The sequence below is a fragment of the Bidens hawaiensis genome, unplaced genomic scaffold (assembly GCF_021521415.1).
Source record: "Bidens hawaiensis isolate Kalapana, Puna unplaced genomic scaffold, B.hawaiensis_p1.1 tig00048425_1, whole genome shotgun sequence".
Taxonomy (NCBI): Eukaryota; Viridiplantae; Streptophyta; class Magnoliopsida; order Asterales; family Asteraceae; genus Bidens; species Bidens hawaiensis.
In genome coordinates, this window is record NW_027498681.1 from 16,441 (window position 1) to 30,972 (window position 14,532).

General features: G+C 37.3%; 1 protein-coding gene and 2 pseudogenes across 1 annotated transcript; 2 read left to right on the forward strand and 1 right to left on the reverse strand.

Annotated features, from left to right (window-relative positions):
- Positions 1-349: 349 nt before the first annotated feature.
- On the reverse strand, positions 350-2,414 carry LOC143597525 (transcription termination factor MTEF18, mitochondrial-like). Its single transcript, XM_077076009.1, has one exon. The coding sequence runs from the start codon at positions 2,208-2,210 to the stop codon at positions 504-506; it is 1,707 nt and encodes a 568-aa protein (XP_076932124.1). The 5' UTR covers positions 2,211-2,414; the 3' UTR covers positions 350-503.
- Positions 2,415-4,870: 2,456 nt separating this feature from the next.
- LOC143597527 (crocetin glucosyltransferase 3-like) lies at positions 4,871-10,451 on the forward strand (annotated as a pseudogene).
- Positions 10,452-11,749: 1,298 nt separating this feature from the next.
- LOC143597526 (UDP-glycosyltransferase 92A1 pseudogene) lies at positions 11,750-13,545 on the forward strand (annotated as a pseudogene).
- The last annotated feature ends 987 nt before the right edge of the window (positions 13,546-14,532 follow it).

A 14,532-nucleotide genomic window follows, 5' to 3' on the forward strand; every position in this document is an offset into this window, starting at 1 on the left:
GACCAAACCCGTTCTGACCCGTTCCAACATTGACCTGTTCTAACCCGAACCTATTGACCCTAACCCATTCTGACCCGAACCAAAACAACCCTTTTTTAAGTGACCCGTTTCGACCCTAACCCGTTTCAACCCTTACCTGTTCCGACCCATGACCCGTTTCGACCCAACCCAACCCATTTGCCACCTCTAGTTTTACCTCATGCACAAAACCTGCCCATTTACAAGAGGCGTGCGCCTCATGTACTCCTCATGCACGCCCATTGTAGCAGCTTGAAGCGCAAAACCCCACACCTAAGGCGCCCTTTTTTATAAAACTTATAACATTACTAGATTGAATAGGCCTATCTAAAACTCTCAAATATTCATAACAAATGAAATTCTAAAATAGACTAATAATTAGAATACAAGTACCTGCTTGCAGACTGTTTCAATAACAACAGAAGGTTAAACTGTTTATACCGAATCTTTTTATAAAAAAATTGAATCGTTGGCACATTATACAATCAATAAATTTGCCGTTTAAACATCTCATAAACCTCAATACCTTTAGGATGATTTCTAACTTTATCTTTAATAAATTGTTTTTCTGAGCAAGCAAGAATGGTACTAAGAGCCATACTATTAGTCCCCCCTTGTTCTTTTAACCATTTATAAAACATACACCTAAGTTTCATCTTCTCTATAGCATATGACAACGAAGACGGGTATCCCGATATCGACCCCAATGAGTACCCCAACTCGTTGACCAAAAAGTCAACCTTCATTTCAAGCACCTCTTTCGACTGGTTAACAATTTGAGGCGCCGATTTCACCATTTCCGTCACAACTTCTTGGTCAAACCCTGCGTTGACCAAACAATCAAACCGTTCACGAAGCTCCCGTGCTCGCCCACGAAACCGCTTAAGTGCGCGTTCCATCTCCTTCGAGTTTTCAACGAACCCTAAATCTAGTAAAAACTTTGTTTTTTCTATAATACATTCCTTAGATGACGGAAGCGGTGTAACTTTCGATCCGATAGCTAAATTCATCAGTTCCTCCGGGTTTTTCATTATTATTTCACAAAGACGTTTTTTCCCCGAATTCAAACAATTTAATGCCGTTTTCACGCCCTTTAAACTACACGATCCGAGTATATGCGGGTGCGAACGAAAAACTTTCCCAATATTATCAACATCCATTTCAATTCCTAACAAAAAACAATACGACCGTCGTAAATTCGAAAAAAAATCCCGCATATTAATTTCTGGAAACCGAGAAAATAACAATATAATATCCGTCTTGGACGCACCAAACTTAAGCAGAAATGTTATAACCAAAAACGTTATAAGCCCCGAACCTTCTAACAAAACTGTCGGATGCTTATGCAATAATCTTCCTAAACGCGCATTGTCACACTCTAATTGTTTCAATACACACAAAACTTGTACCATATGTGTCCAATTGTAACATTCATCATCCGATATATTCTCAACAAACCAATTATTCAAAATCCCTAATTTCTTTAACTCCGTAACAACCTTAAAAACGTCACAAACTTCACCTCCTATTAGAACGTAAGGACACGACCCCACAATTTTAACAACGGCGGATTGATGTAACAAACAGAAACCTTCAACTTCACGAAGGCGTGACAACAACACCCCATCATCAAACCTAAACATTTCTTTAACCTCCTTATAAATCTTACCTATACTTTTACTAGCAAACCCGTATCGACACAACACATGATAATTCTCCAACAACACCTTATCATCGGCTAAGAACATTAAATCACGCGGCAAACGCGTCGTAAACTCACACGGGTCCAACCCCATGCTCTCGAAAAAGGGCTCGAACTCGTTAATCGGATGGTACCGCAAGAACCGGGTCACGAATTGCCCGATATTCTCATTATTATGATTATCAACATTATCATTACCAACCCCTTTCAGCAGCTTTTCAAGAAACCTAGGGGAATTTCGACTAATGTTTTCGGCATCGGTAAACTGTAAGTTTCTAGTGGAATGTAAGTAATCTAATAGCGCGTCTTCGGCTTCTCGATAATCCGTAACCTCATTCTTTGATTTGGGGTTACAAGTTGCTTTTGTGCGATAAAGTCTAGGGCTTTGGATTGCAGGGTGTGACCCAATTGGGGAAATTGGGTTTTCGGTGAAATTAATAATAACCCTTCTGAGAATAAGTGATTTTTTAAAGTTCTGGATGTGATTCATGAATGGGGTTTAAATATTATACAGGAAATTGATGAATGTGAGGTTCAATGGTATATGCAGATGCAAAGGTTAAAGATAAAAGATTTACCTTGTGATTTGAATGGTTGTATTGGTCTGATTGTGGTCATTATTTGGGAGAGATGAGATTGATATTATGCAGTGATATGGTAGCCATTGGAGAAGAAGCTCTCATTGAGGGTTTTTGGGGTCTCTATGTGACTGGTTGTTATTTGTTGTGGTATAAGTATTTTCATAACTATGTCCTCAAGTTTTTTTGTTTTGTTTTGTTTTGTTTTGTTTTTTCTTTTAAAATTGAAAAACAAGAACAAGATGTGTTCCCTGGTTCATTTATGTAAAGAAAGGGTAGGGAAATATAGTTCATTTATATAGCAATTTGTTATATCGGTTTTATTAATTTCAACCATCATTTTTTGGCCGCTGTCGGTCGTAACTAACGAATTGGCTAATAATTGTCTCACCTTTTATCATATTTGTTCTCAGCGGGTTGCGACTAACAGATGCTAACGCCGTTAGTTGCAAGTCGTCGGAAAAAACGTTTTTGGCAGGAAAACTCAACATTTTTGTCCCAATGCATCTTTGTAACTTTAGATTGGACATTTATGAATCTTTTTTCTAGTAAAAGCCTCAATTATTGAGACCGTTGGAACCCTTGAACCATCATCGAAATCAGATGGTAGTGCTCAAGTGGTGGCGGTTGGTTGGTGGTGGTGGTTTTCAAGTTGAGCTTCCCGACAAAAAAAATGTTACTTTTCTGGCCAAAAGCATTTTTCCGGCGATCCGCAACTAACGGTGTTAGCATTATGTTAGGGGCGTACTGTTGCAAACAACTATGATAAGATGTGGGATCGTTATCAGCGAATTTGCTAGTTAGACTAGCAATGACCAAAAAATAACAATTAGAATTATTTTATCTTTGTTTCTTGTTTTTTAATATGCCCATTTTAAACCAACCTATTTTGCCCATTTTATCTTTGTTTCTTGTTTTTTAATATGCCCATTTTAAACCAACCTATTTTGATATAGCCTAATGTAAAGCCTCGAAATCTGTAGCGACATGAGCTTGTTAAATGAAAGTGGGAATTATATAGTTTGAGCTTGAAGTGTTTATTTTAAAATCTAAGTCTTGTACGTGCTTTCGTGTAGATATTGTGTGATATGAGTATTAGGAATGACTAAGCCTTTTAAATACTTTCGAGTAGATATCGAGTAATGTAAGTACTAGGGAGGACAACGCCTTCAACGCGCTTTCGTGTAGATATGTGTGACGTAAATACTAGAGAGGGCTAAGACTTATTCGTGCTTTCGAGTACGCAGGTATTATGAGCTAATCCTTCTACGTACTTTCGTGTAGATGTTCTGTGACGTAAGTATAAAGGAGGATAAGCCTTCTACGTGCTTCAAGTGTATGTGTGATGTCAAGTTTTGATATGTATGAAGTTGAGATATTGTTTGTGACGAGTCAAGTTAACCAAGTGGTGTCGTAAACAAGAATTCACTTAGTGTAATTGACTTTTATTATGCACGCATGTTGCTGATCATAAAATGTGAAGAAGTTTGGAGTGCTTGCAGAGCTATCCACATTGTGCTAGCGTCCAAGACGATGTTTTGTGTAAATGTAGTTATGAAATGTTAAGTTCTAGAAATCTCTTATTTAGACTGTGTTTATGAGTGAACCAACTGTACGTAAAGTGCTCGAGTTAGGGGCATTGCACCTAAATTATGTCAATCCAAATTGTGTCCCCTATCAAAAGGGTATGTATCATGCACAACCAATGGCAGATTTATGTAGAAAGGAGGGACGGTATGTTCTCATCTTAAAGTTTTATTTTTTAATGTCCTGAACTTATTTTCGTGTTTTTTCGAGTGATTATTCTAGGTATAGATTGGGTTTTTTAAGGGGTTGTCCCTTTTTGCGATATTTTCCGGGTAATTTCGGGTGTAGATAGAGTATTTAAAAAACCCAGTTGCGGGTATTGGAAAAACCCGGTTCCGGGTATGAATTTTGGTATTGAAATGCATACTCTATCCGGACCCTACGGGTAGGGTTGGATAATACGGGATCGAGTTGTAAAATACTGGGTATAAAAAAACCCGGTTTCGAGTTTTTTTTTCAAGTCCGATTCCGGTTCGGGTTTTTTGTGCATCTCTAATTATTGGTTTGAAGATAGCTTGGTATGCGAATGCTCTAAACACTACAAAAAAGGAGCTTTAGCGGTGACGCTTGTCGTTGATAATAACCCTGTTTGTTGTCGCTAAAGCTTTTAGCGGCGAGATGTCGCCTATATTGTGTCGCCGCTAATTCTCACCACGGATTCCCTTCTTGTCGCCGCTAATGCCCACACCTTCTCCGATAATTCCTACGCCGAAGATTTTGCCGGAAAACATTTCAGAGGCCAACTTCCATATTTCTTTTATAACAAAACACAATTAATTCACATGAGAACAAGTTTTAACTTGAAATTGACACACAAACATGACTAAATTCTCATTAAAACCGGTAAACATTATACAAAAGTTCAAAAAGAACGGCTGGAGCTCTAGCTAAACATACACTATACATAATTTGTGCATAAAACTACAAATGATAGACTCTAGTGTGGTTGAAGGTGGTGGTCGTAGCTGAAGTTGCAGGTACTACCATGGTGGTTGTCGAAGCTGAAGTTGTCGGTGGTGCCACAAGAGGTGGTCGGTGATTGTAGAAGTTGCAGGTACTATCAAGTTTTATTTGTGCATAAAACTCAATCTCCCCGATGAACTCTCTAATGTTCACCTGACTTTTCATGTATCGAATCTCAAGAAGTGTCTTGCCGAGGGTAATCTCCATATACCTCTCGATGATGTTCATATTGACGAGACCATCCACATTGTTGAGAAACCGGTAGAGATTGTGGATCACATGGATAAGGAAACGAAACATAGCCGAATTCTATTAGTTAAAATTCGTTGGGAATCTAAACGTGGTGCTAAAGTTACTAGGGAACGCGAAGATCAAATGAAGACCAAGTATTCTCATCTCTTTGTTGTGGTTTTACCTTATTTTCTAGGACGAAATTTCCAAAAGTAGGATATACTATGACAATTGTCAATTTGCGGTTTATAATTTATTGTCTTGTGACCGGTTTCCGCATTTAATAAACTTTTTGTGTTACTTTTTATTTATTTTTGTAAGGCCCCGGTCCCGGTGCCCTACTTTGGTGTTAGATTTACTCATAAAAACAGTGCTAAATATCAGAGTTAATTAAAATTTTTTGCGGAATATAAAACTTCAACCATATATTATATAATCATTCAAACATTGTCTTAACATCAAACTTTTGTCTTTAACATAATATAAAAGTCATATTTTAACATCAAAGCATTCTTCTAAAGATGTCAGCCTCTTCAGTTCAATGCCATGTGTCTTCATTCAAGCTAGCTCCTTTAACCTAGTGACCTGCATGCATACTAAAAGTCAGCTACGCTGAGTGAGTTCTAGTTAATCAGGCAACATGCGTCCATATACTACATACATAACCTGCTTTACTTTCTTTTGTACATACATAAGTATATACCTACATTCTTACTTTCATACTTTCGTTCTTTCATTCTTTCATATTATATCTTACTTTACATACATACTTATATGTTTTAAAGGGCCTTTCGCCCTATAATCTCACATATATTATTAGGGTCTGCCACCCTCCTTCACAGATATTATTAGGGTCTGCCACCTGCTTCACAGATATTATTAGAGTCTGCCACCCCCCTTTACATATATTAGTAGGGTTTGCTACCCTCTTACCATTCAACCATACACACCTTCAATTATATTTATATATAAATACTTTCATACATACTCTTAATCTCTTATCATTCACATATATCATTCATAATATATGAGCCTATGACTTTAACCATATTGTTTCCATGTACTAACTTGGTTCAAACGTTACTCGTTTGTCCCGTTTCATACCAAACATCTCGTTTACGTTCAAGTTTATATTTTCCTTACATAATAAGGCCCGATTTGAATTAGTATCAAATCCTAGGGCAAACTGGCCTCAAAACTTAACCTTTATATCTAAAACGTACATTTTAGGTTTGGTTTTGCTTCGGCTTAGATTCAACACATGCATATGGGCGTTTTATCTCGTTGTTTAATGATTTTGAACACGAATCTCAACCTTTCTTCAGCTTGGATCTAGGTCCGAAATGATGAGATTGTTTGTGTGTGTTTTTGAGTGTGTTATGGAGACTAGAAGATGTAAATGAGGGTTTTATGGTTTTAGGGAGGTTTAAGGGGGGTTTTTATACCCTTAAGCCCATGGACGTAAGGCCCATCACCATCCTTTATTCCATATTTTATTATCCAAGCCCACACTTTATTATCTTTATCTAACTAAACTAAATAATAGCACACTATAAGTAAACGAAATTCTTTTATTTATTATTATCAAAAAGTAGGATGTTACAATTTTGTTTGTTTTAATTTAAACTATCTTAATGTTAGAGCCACTGTGCAATCAGTTGCGCCCCGACATGCCGTCGTAGGTTGGGGTGTGTCAATAAGATTGTTGATCACAATCCTGATTTCACCATCACCATCACTAACAACCCTCTCAACATCGGATGCCTCTTTTCCACCATCGCAAACCAACCTTCTCCGCCTTCTAATGTCCATCTTAAGTCGCTCCCATTAAACATCTCCGATCATGGTCTCCCTCCCAACTCAGGATACACAGATAGGCTGTTTCCATCCAAATCGTAAAACTCTTACATGCCTCCACGACCCTCGAAGCCCCATTTCGTATGTTCATCTCCGAGGTTATTTCGAGTGAAGGAAGTCCGCTGGTATGTATTATTTCAGATGTGTTCACGGGGTGGGCTAATAGCGTAGCGGAATCTTTTTTGCATTTTCAATTACTCGTTTACCACCTTCGGGCATATATATGGTACTGCAGAATATTGTTCGATTTGGTTGAATCTCCCTCATCAGAACCGAGTCGATGGTGGAACCCATGAAGAGTTTCCAATGCCGGGGTTCCTAGAATCTTGTCGGGCTATGATATGCGAAAATCTATATATAAATGTTAAAAACTAATTCTCACAATTCAACACTAAGTCTTAAATTTATAAAACCAAACAATCCTAACTAAGCTTCACACAAACGACAAATGTACCGGTCGCGTAGCAGCACAGTCTAATGAAAGTCTCGATGTCGAACACAAAGACACGTAAGAACGACTCAGATAATTAACCATAATCTAAGTCCTGCCTAAATAATATATTTATTTATCTTAATTATTCAAAACTAACTTAACTAATTTAACTTAACTAATGGTGAAACTTAACGGAACTAACGATGATAAGAAAACGAATCACCTAGGTAGGATGACTTAAAGGCGATAAGGTAATACGTATGCTAGCATGTGGTTGAAACAAGAGTTCTAAAGATGAGCCATCATAGGTGAAGTCAAGGCACTGGGTCCCTACGGTTAGTTTTACCAGAAAACCCTAACAACGTCTAGATAGCTTTTAATTCGTGGTTGTCTATCTACGTACCCTAATGACTCACTTGGTCCATGTCTAAATCACAGATCTAACTAAGGCTCGGGCTAATTACAAACATAGGAGAAGAGGGGTAACTCAATACTAAAGACAAAATAACTCAACTTACAAACTAACATAGTCAATAGCTGGAAAATCGCATGTGGTCTCCTACTAACCAAATCAACTAAACCAACAAGATAAGCCGACACCTAAGGTTTTGTTCCAACTCAAAGGTGCTGAACCTACTGACTTTAATGATCCAAGAAACACAAACCCTAATGGCATGCCTACCACAATCAATCAACACACAAAGTATTAACCGAAACATGCAATTAACGCCTACACGAAACTAATTCATGCAATAATCAACCACATGGGTCACATGCAACCTGGGATACGTCTATGGTAGTGGTTATACACGGAATATTATCACAAATTATGAACTTTACAATAGAAAAACAATCAACCACTTGTTAAGCACTCTAAACTAGTTAATTTAAACCGTTAAACATCAAATCTAGACGATTCAAACAAGTTTAGCCAACCATAATGAATGAAAGGTAGATAATAATCATAGTTATACTCAAAGTATCCATTATAAACTGATTGGAACTTGTTTCAAAGTCTAAAACTCAAAAACGTTAAAATAGGCAAAATCGACAACCAATTTATGAAACTCCGAACCGGCTTCTTCTCCTCTCCGTAAACCCGTATGAAACTGATGTGGGATGGCTGGAATGATGTCCTTTTTCGTTAATAGGGTGTTAGAGTTTAAATAGATTACTTAAAACTTGATTAACAAGCCAAACTATGTCCAAAACAAGCCCACAAAAGACAAAATAGTCGTAGTCAATGAAAGTCAAAGGTCTGGGCAGCCCCTAGGGCGCCGCGCTACGTGACCACCAAGACCTAAGTGGTCACGCGGCGTGGCCAGGTCACTTAGGCTGGTTTTTCGTTTTCTGACTCGCTTATCTTCAAACGCGCATACCGGCTTCATCCGAATCCCGTTTGAGTTGATTTCTTCTTAAACTCGTTTTTCGCTCTCTTCAACATGGAATCTACAATAATCACAAACATGTTATTTCATGCAAGAATAATCAATAATAGTTAAGGGTTTACACACAAAACAACATAAAAACTAACAAGGAAAATACGTGTGTTTTACAACACATCAGGTTACGATCACACAACTTTCTCGATATGTTCAAGATGCCGTTGGTAACGACGAGTTGTCAGTTACTTCCAACCCCAAATATTATTTTTACTTAACTCTAACGGCTGCTTATGTAACACGGTTGAAGAGAGAGAACCATTGGGGTTGGAGGTCTTGTGCAAAAAAAAAAACATTAAACTTCCGGCTTGGTGTATTGGCCCTCTTGTTCCATCGAAAATGCTGCAAAATAATTTGGGTTGGAATATGAGTTTGGGTAGTATTGGTCAAAGATCCGGAAACGACTGGGTATATGCAGCTCAAAACATGCATTGATTGGCTAGACTCGTACCCTACCAGGTCGGTGCTCTATATTTCATGTGGGTCTCAGAATACAATAAGTGAGACCCAAATGATGGAATTTAAAAAAGGGTTGGAAGAGAGCAAGAAGCCTTTTATTTGGTTAATCATGCCACCGATCATGTTCAATTTAAGTGGAGATTTCCGACCTGAATGGTTGCCTAATAGTTTCGAGAATATGATATAATAGAAAATCAAGGATTGGTGGTGCATAACTAGGCACCTCAGCTAGAGATACTATGCCATCGGTGCTTTTCTAAGTCATTGCGGTGGAATTATGTGACATAGAGTTTGAGCCAAGGGGTGCAACTAATTGGATGTTCTTTGGCGGCATAACAAGGCTTTAATGCGAAGATGTTGATGGAAGAGGCATGTGTTTGTGTGGTATTAGCGAGAGGGGTGCATAGTTATAAAATCCTAACTTATGAAAACTTTTTTTTTCCTTCTTTAAAAGGTTTAACAAGTTATATTATCAAAACACTATTTTAATCTATAAAAATGAATAAGTTATAAGGAGGTAAAAATAAGAAAACCCAAACATCCCTTAATGTATTTATTTTCTTTTATTTTTAGTTGTTCAAGTACTTAGCGGGGTAGTTTCCTTATTTTTAGTTTTGTAGGTCTATTGGTTTTGGCTATATAAAGCCAAAGTCACTATTCTCTGAATTATGAATGAAAATATTATGATTTGATTAATCAAAGTCTCTTTTAAAAATCTATGTTTTATAATCTAGTTTCTATCTATTTTCTTTGGACCATTTGATTAACGAACGAGGTTCGTATCACCTTTCTAGATTTTAGTGATTATTTTATGTTAATATATGAATTCAAGATGCAAATAAACTGATCTTAACTATGCATTGTGTAGAAATTCAAAATTTTAAAATGATAGCTAAATGGTCCTTAGCGAGTTATTCAGAAACACCATAATTGTATTGGTTTGATCTGTGATGCGCTATGACCTCGATTACATGTGAAATTAGGCCACACCGATATAGTTTAACAAAATATGGGCAGAAAGAATTCATGGACTCATGGTGACAGGTTTGGTGAAAGAGACTTTACATGAGATCTGTAATTGATACAATATGAAGTTGGGAATGTTAAACTGATAATTTTATTACGTACAGAGATACCACGCCTGGATTTACAATACCGAGACAAGGAAATTACATGAGTAATTAAGTTGTGCCTTTATACAAGGTAAAATTGCATCTATACAAGGTAAAATTGCATCCCTTTTTATGTTGATCCATTGATATTTCTCATAAATTTATAATAAGTTAATCCCTCCGTTCTATTATAAGTGTCCACATTTCCTTTTTCATTTGTCCAATTACAAGTGTCCGCTTTCAAAGTTTATTTGCCAATTTCCAAATTTACCCTTAAATACAAACAACTAACATTAATAAACAATATTGATGGACTCCTTTTCAAGGACATTATTGTCATTTGGTAAGAAAAAAAATTAATTATTCAACCTACCTAAAACTTTGTGTTTTTCAAACATAGACATTTATAATGAGACGGAGAGAGTATATACAACTATTTACTGAAACAAATAAATAAAATAACTAAAAGAATTTTAAGTCTATGAAACTTAGTATACATAAAGAAAACCAAGTAGGGTTGTAAGCGGACTGAATCGAATCGGACGAGACCCTATCCGTGTTCGTCCGTTAAGCTTTTATCGGATAAATGGACGGTTCACGAACATCCTACCAAATGAAAATTCGTGTCTATGTCCATTCATTAAAGAATTGAGTTTGTCTGTGTATGTTTGTGTCCGTTCATTAGTATTATAAACGGACGTTAACGGACACTAATAGACAACCGACCACTAATGGACAAACAAACACCAATGGATACTAACGAACGTTAATGGACAAACAGACATAAACTTATCAAGATACTTAACATAAACGCTAATGAACATTACACCACATGATATATGAAAATACTTAACACTTAACATATTAGCCAAACACATAATCATATCAAAATAATGTTTTGGTGTTCAAAATCCACAAACTTCTAGTGTTTCATGAGAAACAATCTTCAAATTCTTAATCTTTCAAGGAATTTCAACATACACAACACTATTAAACGAACGTTATCGGACGGGCGCTACTGGGCGTTCACGAACGCGGCCTTTATCTGTGTTCGTCCGTTAAGCTTACCAAACAATTTTTTTTGCTCGTATCTGATTCGTTTATTGAACGAACAAACATAAACAACCTTCCTACCAAACATCCGATTCACTTATGGCTCTAAAACCAAAACCTAGTATAAAGAAAAAAAAAGAAAATGATATAAAACAAAATAAAGAAAGCTGTCTGCTGGCCGCCCATTCCAGCCAATCATTTATTGAAGGTTTCTAGAATGTACTATTTTGAATTAATGAGTTTTGAGCGTTTTGTCTAGTTTTAGAAGGGACCGATACACTGTTTGGATTTTGGGCAATAATTGTACCGTTTTGTAAATTTAATCAATGTTTTGTAAATAGGGACATGATATTATAAGAGTTAACATATTTAGGTCGATGGACATGTCTTTTAAAAGACCCGACTAATGACTATGCATGGATTCAGTGTCACAACACAAACACCAATTCATTCTGCCATGGAAGCTGCTCAAGCTGTCAACGATAAACACATAATCATGCTACCATACATGGCACAAGGTCACCTCATACCCTTCTTGGAATTAGCCTACAAGATCCTTGATCACAATCCTAATTTCACCATCACCATCGCTAACAGCCCTCTCAACATCGAATACCTCCGTTCCACCATCGCCAACCGCCCTTCTAATAATATTATTCATCTTAAGTCCCTCCCCTTCAACAGCTCAGACCATGGCCTCCCTCCTAAGTCCGAAAACACAGAGGCCTTACCGTCGTCCCAGATAATAAAACTCTTGCATGTCTCCACCGCCCTCGAAGGACCTTTTCGTAGGTTCATTTCGGATGTTATATCTTGTGAAGGAAGTCCGCATGTATGTATTATTTCAGATGTGTTCATGGGGTGGGCTAATGAAGTTGCCAAGTCTTTTGGCATTTTTAATTACTCTTTCACCACTTGTGGCGCGTATGGTACCGCCGCATATTGTTCGATTTGGTTGAATCTCCCTCACCGGAACCTAGCCGATGGTGGAACCCATGACGAGTTTATAGTGCCAGGCATCCCGGAGTCTTGTCGCTTTACGGTCATGCAACTTAATCAATATGTTCGAGATGCTGATGGCAAAGATGAATGGTCAAGAGTCTTCAAACCGCAAATTGCATTGTCTCTTCAATCCAATGGATTGTTATGTAACACAGTTACTGAGTTAGAAACATTGGGATTGGAGGTCTTGAGAAGTTTTATAAAACTTCCTGTTTGGTCTGTTGGCCCTCTTATCCCGTCTAAAATGTTAAAAAAGAATCTGGGTTCGGATATGAGTTCGGGTAGTATCGGTCAAAGATCTGGAAAACAACCCGGAATCCAACCCAAAAGATGCATTGAATGGCTAGACTCGCACCCTACTTGCTCGGTACTTTATATATCTTTTGGGTCTCAGAATACAATTAGTGAAGTTGAAATGATGGAATTAGCAAAAGGGTTGGAAGATAGTAAAAGGCCTTTTATTTGGGTGATTAGGCCGCCAATAGGATTCGACCCGAAAGGTGATTTTAAATCCGAAGAATGGTTGCCTATAGGCTTTGAGGAAAGAATTGGGAAACAAGGGTTGATGGTGTATGAGTGGGCACCTCAACTAGAGATCCTATGTCATCGATCAACCGGTGCTTTTCTAAGTCATTGTGGGTGGAACTCTGTAATGGAGAGTTTAAGCCAAGGGGTACCACTGATTGGGTGGCCGTTGGCGGGAGAGCAAGGATACAATGCGAAGATGTTGGTGGAGTAGGTAGGCGCTTGTGTTGTGTTGGCGAGATGGGTGCATAGTAAGGTTACCAAAGAGGAGGTGAGTAGGGTGATCAACATGGTGTTGGATAAAAGTGAAGGTGGAAAAGGTGAAGATATGAGAAGAAAAGCAAGTGAATTTGAAGAATTGATAAGAGGAAGTGTTGAAATTAATAAAGGTTCTTCTTACATTGCCATGAATGTCTTAGCCACCATTAATTCTTTCTAGATTTAAACAGTCATTGTATGAGTTAATGATACAAATAAAGTAAAGTTGTGACCGAAACTTATTTAAGCTGATGATAGCCTAAAAGTATAAGTTCCCATTATTTGGAATTTTGTACGTAACCATTATATAAGTTTTACTTGTTGCTATAATGCTATTATTATCCTTAAATTTTATTTTAAAAACTTTGATGATTTGATTTTAGTACATATAGTGATATACTAATATGTCGATATAAACATGTTAATCAATTTTCTATATTGTTTAACTCATTTTGTTTTTAGACTTTTGTACGTTATTGAGTTTTGACAATTAAATCTCTCGTATTGTTATTAGTCATTTTTTCACCTATGTTGTAGGCAAATTTTTCATATTGTTGAGCCAATATTTCCTGCTCAACACAGTCATGGTCCCTTCTAATTGCTCTAAGCAGTGTTGCAAAAATTCCGACTAGGCACCGATTAATCCCCGATTAATCGCTAGTCCCCACTTCACTGATTAATTTTAGGCTAGTCGGCCAATTAATCGGTTGACGGTCAAATCCGGCCAAAATCGCCGATTTTCGACGAGATTCCGACCAAAATCAGTGATTTCCGGCGAGATTCCGACCCAAATCAACTATTTTCGGCGAGATTGCAACAAAAACTAGCGGTTTCCAGCAAGATTCCAGCCAATTTCTGGCCAAAGTATGTTTGTGTATATATAAAACTGAAAATTACATATAAAAATGTGTGTGTGTATGCATAAAACAAAAAAATATACATTAAAGTCTGATCCGATTAATCCCGATTAATCTCGACTAATCCCGATTAATCGCTAGTCCCCACCTCACCGCCCACCACCGATTATCGATTTTTGCAACACTCGCTCTAAGGCTATCCTTTATTGTGAGGGGCTTTGAAGCCCCTTTCCAGCGTCACGTGGGCACTGGGGGCTTCAAAGCCTCAAGGGGCTTCAAAGCCCCTTATTTTTTTTAATATTTTTATACATTTAATAAACAAACAAATTTATTAAATACAATAATAAAAAATACAAACTAAATTAAACTTAAAAACATATACCTAAAAAAATCAACTATTTTTAGTCGCCGTCGTCGTCGCCGCCGTTTCTTGTTTGTTTCTTCAAATATGTTCA